This window comes from Chrysochloris asiatica, unplaced genomic scaffold (assembly GCF_000296735.1).
Source record: "Chrysochloris asiatica unplaced genomic scaffold, ChrAsi1.0 scaffold00016, whole genome shotgun sequence".
NCBI lineage: Eukaryota > Metazoa > Chordata > Mammalia > Afrosoricida > Chrysochloridae > Chrysochloris > Chrysochloris asiatica.
The window spans coordinates 17,077,363-17,087,313 of record NW_006408534.1 but is presented as its reverse complement, the minus strand read 5'-3'; the positions used below and the strand labels follow the sequence as shown (position 1 = coordinate 17,087,313).

Below are 9,951 nucleotides of genomic sequence, written 5' to 3'. Positions count from 1 at the left end.
GTATAGTGTTTTGATACATTTTATAATCATTTTTCTGAATTCCTTCTCAGGCATTTCCAAAGCCTGCCCATCTTCCAGTATGGAGTATAGGTCTACTTCTAGTTCATTTGCCTCAGTCACTTTATCTCAATCCTGGACATGTGCTAATATGGTAATCTGTTTCTGTGTTTTGCGCATATTCAGGAGTTATCTGTAGCCTTAATACTTAGATGGGTGTGTGTTTTGGTATTTTTTTATGCTTTCTGATTGCCTCCAGGTAGATGTGATCAGGAGATGGGCTTCTCTTTTCACTTTTCTTCCTGATAAATTTCAAGATGTCACTGTTGGTCATTGTGACGTAACTCAGGACTTAATTTTGGTCCTATTTCCTTTTTAGTCTGCCTTTCCCACTCCATAGTTCCCGTTCAGGTCTTTTTCCTACAGATAAACAGTTCAGGGCCGGCTGTGGCCGTTTTGCATTGCTGTTTGTTTTTAAGTGGCAACTGTCACTTTAAATTTCAAGGAGACAGTGCGCATGCGTAGTAGAGCCCTCCAGGGGTGGGGGTGGGTTGTCCACTTGCTCTGGCACCTCCTCTAGTTACCAGAATGGAGGTGCACAGACAGCAAGAGACCAATGAACAGATACAAAAATAAGAGTGTCTACACCTTTATTTCTGCGGTTCTATCAGGCATCCATGGCTCCTCTGATCCTTCCCCTGCTTGGTCTCACCCAAGATGGCATGAGCATCTTGGATTATCTAGCAATGGATTTCTTGCTTCTGCTACAAATTCCCCTAGCTATAAGCCTTCCGACCTTCTAAATATCCCTTTATGTGTGGTTCAGTGTTCTGGCATCATCCCCCAAGCCTGCTTGGTTCGGTATTGTGTTGTTTCTGATGGAGCTCCTCACTGCATGTCCACCCTCTCTGCCATCTTGTTTGTTCTCTCCCTGAGGCTTTAAATCTCTACAGGAGCAGAAAGCCTCATCTTTCTCCCACAGAACAGCTGGTAGTTTTGAACTGCTAACCATGAGATTAGCAACCTAATTTGTAACCACTATGCTACCAGAGCTCCTTGTGTATACTACAAGATCATTGTCCTCCCCCCATACCTCACCTTCCCCTGCCCCTCAGGTATTTTCTAGAGATCTAGAGTAGTTTAACTGACAAGTTAAGACATGAATTGCAGTTACTGAGCAAAATTTCTGGATTTGTTGTTGTTAGGTGACATCAAGTTGGCTCCAATTCATAGTGACCCTATGCACAACAGAACGAAACACTGTCCTATCTTTGCCATCCTCCCTATTGTTGTTGATACACTTGAACCCAATTGTTGTTGCTGCTACTACTGTGCCAATCCATTTTGTTGGGAGTTTTCCACTTTTTCACGGATCCTCTATTTTACCAAGCTGAAGTCCTTCTTCAAAGACTGGTCCCTCTTGATAACATGTCCGAAGTATGATAGATGAAGTCTGGCCATCCTGGCTTCTAAGGAGCATTCTGGCTGTACTTCCTCCACTGTTCTTCTGACAGTCCACGGTACTTCTAATATTCATTGTCCAACTTTATATGCATATGTGGTCATTGAAATTTCCATAATTTGGATCAGGTGCACCTTTGTCCTCAAACTAATATCTTTGCTCTTGAACAATTTAAAGTGGTCTCATGCAGCAGATTTGTATGATGCAATATATTATTTTATTTCTTGACACCTGCTTGCATGAGTGTGTTTTTTAAGTTTTTGTTGTGAATTGAGTGAAAGTTTACAGGGCAGATCATCAGTTTTACATTCAACAAATCATACACCTTGTGTCATTACAATGATTATAATCCCCTCCATGAACCATCAGTTAACAGTATTTCTCTCTATTCATTTTAGCTCTTTTTTTTTTTAAACACTCAGGCATATATAATAATTTACACCACTAAAGGGCATATTTTGCAAGTCTGCTTCCTGGTCACCAGCTTTTACTCCCTCTCTTCCCATGAATCTAGAGTCTCCAGCCACTCCATCTCTCCATGTCATCGTCTCTGCCGCCACTTCTGGCATCACTGCTTCTCTGGCTAGGGTCCTGCATTCTGCTCTTCTCACTTGATGGTCCCAGGGACCTCCACTCCTAGACTGCAAAATCAGTCACTCCCCTTCTTTTGTTACAAAATATCTACCTTTGCATTTCCGACCCTCACAGTCAGTCCTGATAGCAATTTTCTGCTATTGTACCACAAGAGTCTTATCCCCATCTCCTTTCCTTAGCCTCGTCCCAACTGATTGGAAACCATTCAGTGGAGATTCTACCTTCTCCCACCCTGTCTAGAACTAGGCTCCCTCTTGAAAGCTTGTAAGCCAGTCATTTCTTGTCTTTGTAGCATCCCCCACCCCATTTTGGGCAGCTAATGTTTAAGTTGCCCAACGCTGTCAACCTGTCAACCAAGGGGGTGGGAGTGATCCTCTCTATAAAGATTTGTTCCCTTTTTTGAGCTACTACATCCATAAGTATAGGTAAAGTTCATCAAATTGTAGTGTATTACTTTGTTTTCCCCTCTTCTTTCTTCTTCTAGTCGAGTTCTGATCATCCAGCCATTGAAGCCAGGTCAAGAGGGTACTATCTGCAAGTATGGGTGTTATTGTGCATCTCCCCTTACTTCACATCAGCTGGGCGCTTTGCTCTCCGCTCTAGTCCTCTGTGGCCATGTCACTGCCTCTGGGCCCAGGAGTCCCTGGGTCTTGCCATACTGCTGGCCAACCAGTTCTCCACCTAGGTTCACAGGAGTCTATTGAACATGGTTGGACTTAGCTCCCAACTTCATTGCTGTTTTTCCCCCTCTTCCCCTCATCGGTGACCAATGTGGTCACCAGCCAGACCACATGCCTGCTCGTGTATACCCCTTGAGTCTCAGTCTTGGAAGGGCGCTTGCTCTGAGGGGACCTGACCACTTGATTTGATGGCTTCTGGGCTAACAGCTTTCTTGTTCTAGTAATAGTCAATCAGACTGCCATTATTGTTTTTTATTTTTCCTGACGGTCTTTCTTTCACAAAGTATCTTCTATTCTTCTAGCTGCTCCAGGCTTGTCTGCTTGTCCTTTTAAGTGGAGATTTCCCACCTCAGAAGATTCTGGATGGGGTTCAGGATTCCACTTATAGTCTTATGTAATGCAGAGACTCTGCAGGAAGCCTCCTTCACTGGGCAAGTTGTAGCCACATTTTAGGTATTCCAATTAGTTATAGGCAGAAGACAGACATATAAACTTTCTATGGTGGTATTTCTGGCTATTCCTTTCTCTCCCCTGTGTCTATTTTACTATGGTAGGCAAGAGAAACCAAGATTCAAAAGACAGCCAAGCATCTTGACATTATTCCCCTCTTTTACCCATTCCAACCATGTCAATGAAGAAGTATATTACCAGGCCTTTCTTCTGAGGGACCTCTAGATGGTGTAGACCCACCAGCCTTTTGGTTAGCAGCTAAGTATGTTAACTGTTTTCACCAATAGGGGACTCCATACTTCTTACTAAAAGCCCTACATTTCTAATAGTTTATCTAAATAATGTCATACATGAAATAGATTTCCTTTATTTTATTTGTAAAGTGTCTGGTGGCACAATGGTTAGGCACTAGGCTGCTAACCAAAAGGAACTCACCAGCTGTTTCACAGTAGAAAAGACCTGATGATCTGCTCTCATAAATATTTTAGCCAAGTCAATTGTGACTCATAGTGACCCAACAGGATAAAACACAACAACAACATTGTGTTTTCTAAAATAAAATAATGCTTGGAAACATTTTCCCCATTTTTGTTATTTAATGATATCATTATGACAACCTTGTGTTGTGGGTATAATAATGAACCCCATTTTATAGGTAGAAAACAAACAGAAGTGAATCCTGTCCAAGTTCACAGAACTAGTTAGTGGCAGAGCCCAAGATTGAATCCAGGCCTATTTGAAATCAAACTGCAAGATCCAGTAGTTGTGTCCAGAAATGTGATCGTGTAAGTGTAGGATGGGGAAGCCATGTCTCAGAAACAGCTTGTGTCAAAGTCCAAGTGACTTTAAATGACAGTGAGTCTACCATGTGAGCTGGTTTTTGAGAAATCATGAACTGTGTTTTCTTTCAGAGAGGTATTAAGGAAGTCTGTGCTAAGTGTGGGAAGCATCCAAGTCCTGGCCCACCTTGTCCTTAGCCCTGTACTTGTGATGTCACACTGCAGAGGGGCTAGTCACCAGTTCAGTGCCTTTAGAAGAGAATGGGGCTTAACACTAGTTCATAAAAAGAGAAGTAGAGAGAAATGGGTGTATTTAGTTCAAAGAAGAGGTAATATGGGAAATAAAGCCTTTAAATGTTTAAACCATTGATAATGGACACCTGTATTTTGTGTTGCTTTAGGAAAGAAAATTAGTAACTCCTGCATGGAACTTACAAGGCGCATTTAGACCCAATTGAAGTCCAAACTTCTTAGTGGTGGTGGTTGTTGTGTGCCTTGAAGTCACTTTCTTTTACACAGTGTAGAGTTGCTACCATAGGGTTTCTAAGGCTGCAGATCTTTATGGCAATGAGCCCTGGTGGCACTGTGGTTAAGCATGTGGTTGGCAGTTTGAACCCACCAGCTGCTTCCCAGAAGAAAGATGTGGCAGTCTGCTTCCGTAAAGATTTACAACTTGGAAATGCTTCAGAGCAGTTCTGCTTTGACCTATAGGATCACCATAAGTCACAATCAACTGTTTTAGCTCTTTTTTTTTTTTTTTTAAACTCTCAGCCACATCTATCTTCTGCAGAGTGGCTGGTGGGTTCAAACTGTCAAACTTTTATTAGCCACTATGCTACTAGAGCTCTTTTCTCAGCAGTTAGAATTACCACAAGAGTACTGTCCTCGTGGAGCAGAAGGTTCTCAAGCTAAGGCTAGTGGAGGTCGTCAGACCAAAGCCAAATGATTATTTCTCTCAAGATGAGGTAGACTCTCACCCCAGACTAAATTACTTCTGAGGTTTCTTCTAGCCCCTTCAGTCTATGATTTACATAAGTATGGAATCAAGTATTTGATTTTAATGAATCCCACACACAAAAAATACAGTGATTTTAAAAGTAGTGTATTTATTTTTAAAGGGAACTGCAATTGGATACCGTTATGATTCTGAAGTTTGTAATCCTTTTTATATGAAGAAAAAGGACTCAAAATGTGGGAAGGTAGAGTGTGTTGTTCACTTTTATTTACTTATTCCTAGAAGTCCTGGGGTTTGGGCTAGCCTAGTCATTTTAGAAGCCTTACAGATAGCCTCTATTCATTAAGTAAAAAAGTAAAAGCATCCTCTCTGCCTTTTAGACTGTGGTGGTGGGTGTCTGCCTTGGAGTTGGTTCCATCTCATAGTGACCCTGTGTAGGATTTCTGAGGCTGTAAATCTTTGTTGTTGTTGTTGTTGTTGTTGTTATGTGCCGTAGAGTCGGTTCTGACTCATAGAGCGACCCTGTACAGGGTTTCCGAGGTTGTTAATCTTTATGGGAGCAGAATGCCTCATCTTTCTCCCGCGGAGCAGCTGGTAGTTTCGAACTGCTGACCTTGAGGTTCGCATCCCAACCTGTAACTCACTAGGCTACCAGGGCTCCTTGCCTTAAGACTAGGAACCCAAAATAACTAAGACTGCTGGAAAATTTATACCATGTGACCATGGCACACGTGTGTGATCATCTGCTCACTCACTCCATTCAGTAAATCTGAAGTACAAGGGGAGAGAAATGTGGGTAGTGAAGACAATGGCGGCTGACAGGTGTGTCGGAGGCGGCAGGGCAGGGGGCCCTGGCAGGGAAAGTGCCTTCCTACCATGGGTCTGAGGAGGATGTCAGGAAAGGTTGCCCAGAAGAGCTAGTAGTTGAATGAACAAGGCTTCAGATTTTTAAACTGTCCATACATAAGTCAATATTTAGAGATGCAGGTTTCAGTTTTACTCCTATGCAATTGAAGTTACAACCTGATGCTTTAATTAAGAAAAAACAGAAACAAATGTGGCTCTAAAGAGAGAAGTAGTTTGTTTTGCTTCTCTCAGAAGACCAAGCCAGATCATCATTATGAAGATTAAAAAGCTATTTCCATTTCAGAGATAATCTTACTGAGTAGGGCGTTTGTGGCAGCAACATCATTTATGCTACCTCATTGATTCAGTAATTATGTACCTAGTTGTTGGTTCCAGCACTGGGAGATAAAGAAGGGAGAAAATGGTCCCACTGTTGAAAGCTTACGGTCAGGCTGGGGGAAGAAAAAATGTTTCTCAATAGCCTTTGTACTCCCCTGCCCTTTACACACACTCATACAAATATTCACCTAGCAAGTTCTCACACATCTTTCAAGACCAGTTGTTACCTTCCCCAGAAGGCCTTCTTCCCCCTAGGCTGGTCTATGAGCCTGCACTGTGAGCCTAAAGACTCCTGAGCTGACTCCACTCTTAATGAGACTGTTACTTGCCTGTTCTACTAGACAGAGAGATCCTGGAGGACAGGAACTAGACCAGATATGGCATGTATTGCAGTCAGCAAGTATTTGTTAACTGACACAGTGATAGCAGTAGAACTCTGAAGAGAAACATGTCTCTTCTATTTGGGTCAACCTCCCTCCATTATTCAAATTTATGCACCAACAACCACTAAAGTCAGCGATAATGAAATTGAAGAATTTGAATATGTGGTCAATTTCTTTTAAATTTTAAGGAGATCTGTGAGCATGCGTAGTAGAACCCTCCGAGGGTGGGGCTGAGGTGCCCACTAGCTCAGGTACCCCTATAGTCACAGAAATGGAGGTGTGAAGACTGCAAGGAACCAATGAACAGCTACCAAAAGAAAAGAATGTACACACCTTTATCTCTGCGGTTCTGCCAGGCATCTGTGGCCGCTCCGATCCTTCCCCCTCTTGGTCTCACCCAAGATGGCGGCTCCTGGAACAGCTGAGCGTCCTGGACTAGAAAGCAATAGATTTCTTGCTTCTGCCACAAACTCCCCCAGCTGTAAGCCTTCCAACCTTCTAAATATTCCTTTATATGTGGTTCAGAGTTCTGGGACTATCCCCTGATTCTATTTGGTTGGGTATTCTGTATTGTTGCTGATGGAGTTCTTCCCCGGACTTCCACTCGATCCACCATCTTGTTTGTTCTCGTGATCAGTTTCTTTTAGACTGAAGAAGTTGGTCATTAGTCATTGAGTCAGTTCAGACTCACAGTGATGCTGTATAGGGTTTCCAAGGAACAGATCCTCTCTATGAGTTGGAATGGACTCAGTGACACTTAACAACAACAACCACCAACTTCTTCAGTCTGAAATAAACTGATAACATATGCAATGATAATTACTAGTAATTAGAAGGTGAAGGTTGGAAACAAAGAGGAAAATATGGCCTTAGTGATAGAAATGATGTTGGAGGCTACATGATAGAATTCTGTAAGACCAATGACTTATTCAATGACATATCCTTTCAAAAGTAATATAAACGGGAACTATACACCTGGGCCTCACCAAATGGAACACACAGGAATTAATTTGACTACATCTATGGAAAGTGATGGTGGAGAAGCTTAATATCATTATCCATATATATTGATCCCACCTGAATTTAGAGACCATCTCAAGAACAGATTTAAAGCATCAGACACTAATGATCAAAGGCCAGAAAAGTTGTGGGATGACATTAAGAACATCACACAGAAAGAAAGCAAAGGTCTTTAAAAAGACTGGGAAGTGTCCTTTTGATATTTAAAAGAGTATATATATATTTATATATTTTTGTGTGTGTACATAGAAAAAGGGGATGTCAGATAGAGGTAAATACTGTTAACTGAAAGGAGCTCTGGTAGCACAGTGGTTATGAATCGGACTGCGAACCTCAAGGTCAGCAGTTCAAAACTACCAGCTGTTCCGTGGGAGAAAGATGAGACTTTCTGCTCTCGTTAAGATTTACAGTCTCGGAAACCCTGTACAGGGTTTCTATGAGTCAGAACCAACTCCACAGCACATGACCACCACTACCGCCACTGTTAACTGATGGTACATGAAGGGATTTGTAATCATTGCAATGAAATGAAGTATGATTTGTTGAATGTAAAACTGATCATCTGTCCTGTAGAGTTTCACTCAATTCACAATAAAAACTTTTTTTAAAAAAAGGGGGGGTGGGAAGAAAATACCAAAACGGATGTCAGAAGAGACTCTGAAACTTGCTCTTAAGCATAGAGGAAGACCCCCCAATGAGATGTTTGACACAGTGGCAGCAGTCAAATGTAACAACAAATTGTGAGGATGGCATAGGACTGTTGTGCATAGGGTCGCTGTGAGTAGGAACCAACTTGACGTCACCTAACAAATACAATGATACTTCATGCAACCATGTAAGGCTCAGTGAGGTATCCTAATGCGTGCAGGAGCTACTCACCCTTCCAGGACTCTGTGGATTGACAGTAATTATGGGACTTATTCTTGGCTGTTGAGGTATAATAAGGCCATACTTGCATGCGTAAAGCAGATTTTCAAAGCTTGGTATTCAAAACTGCACTCAAATTCTCAACAGTCTCATTTTCTCTAGGTTTTCATCCCACCGTCAACTGATCCTATGTTTCCAAGGCAGCAAGATGAAGAGAATCGAGCTGTTCAATGTGAAACAGGTGCTTTGGGATCACTGGGCTTCATTTTTAGAGACTGCTGACTGTCACGATGATTTTTTGCTCTAGAGCTATGGCAGTTGACGTTACAAGTGTTGACTGAGATTTCTTATCTCCCTGCAGGAAAAATATATTCCATAACAGAATTTAAAGAAATGGAGAAGGCTAAATTGCATGTTAGCCTGCCTTGGTTCTCATTCACTCTACACAGTGTGATTCCACAAGAAAGGTGGAAAGACTCTGCGAGACCCATGAACAGTAAAACGGGTAGTAGTACATGCAGGTAAATGTGAACGGATCCCAGGACTGATAACAGAGAAATCTACACGTAATTTGCACTTGAATTTAATTTCTAATACAGAATTTTGGGGGCCCTGGTGTGGTGTTATAGGTTAAGCACTGGACTGCTAACTGCAATGTCAGCAGTTTAAACCCACCAACCAGTCCTCAGAAACCCTATACAGGCTTGATAAGAGTTGAGACCAATTCCACAACATGTTAACAACAGTAATAACAGACCCTCTGAGTAATCACTGTTTATTTTAGTGATTTAGTCTTGTTATTACAACTATGGAGTGATGCTGTAGGATAAGCTCTGGACTGCTAACCACAAGGTTGGTGGTTCAAATCCACCAGCCACTCCTTTGAAACACTATACAGAATCACTATGAATCTGAACTGACTTGACAGCACTCAACAACAACACTATTAGTATATTCACTTTTGTATTATGAAAAATTTACAACACAAACAGTAAGACATAAACATACAGTTTCACAAATTGCTAAGCAGAGAGCCAAACCCACTGCTGTAGAGTTGATTCCAGCTCGTTGTGACCCTTTTAGACAGGATAGGACTGCTCCTCAAGGCTTCCAAGGCTGTAAATCTTTATGGATGCAGACAGCCTCATCATTCCCTGTGCATTTGAATCACTGGCCTTGTGGTTAGCAGCCCAATGCTGAACCCACAGCACCAATAGGCCTTCTCCTGTGAAATCACCAACCAGATGAGAACAGACTCGGCCCCTCCTGATGGCAGTCCCCACTTCCCCAGAGCTGACTTCACTTTTACAAGTATTCACTTCCTTGTTTTCCTGAAGTTTGTAAGACCCTTTTTCATCTTTAAACAATATAATTTTTCTTGCCTATTTTTGAACTTCATATAAATGGACTCTTACTATGTATATATTGGTGACTGACTTTAAAAAAACAACACATCTTTATTAAGCTATAATTTAAATGCCACTGTTGTTATTAAGTGCCATTGAGTCACTTCTGACTCATAGTAACCCTGTATAGGGTTTCTGAGGAGCTACTGATGCGTTTGAACCACCGATCTTAA

General features: G+C 41.8%; 1 protein-coding gene across 1 annotated transcript in view; it reads left to right on the top strand.

The window, feature by feature from the left end:
* The window catches only part of FAM228A (family with sequence similarity 228, member A), a 32,452-nt gene that overhangs the window by 10,824 nt on the left and 11,677 nt on the right, over positions 1 to 9,951 (top strand). Inside the window, exons 5-7 of the mRNA XM_006835300.1 lie at positions 5,081 to 5,161; positions 8,535 to 8,613; positions 8,734 to 8,893. Coding sequence (XP_006835363.1) covers positions 5,081 to 5,161; positions 8,535 to 8,613; positions 8,734 to 8,893 — 320 coding nt within the window. The remainder of the gene's footprint in view (positions 1 to 5,080; positions 5,162 to 8,534; positions 8,614 to 8,733; positions 8,894 to 9,951) is intronic.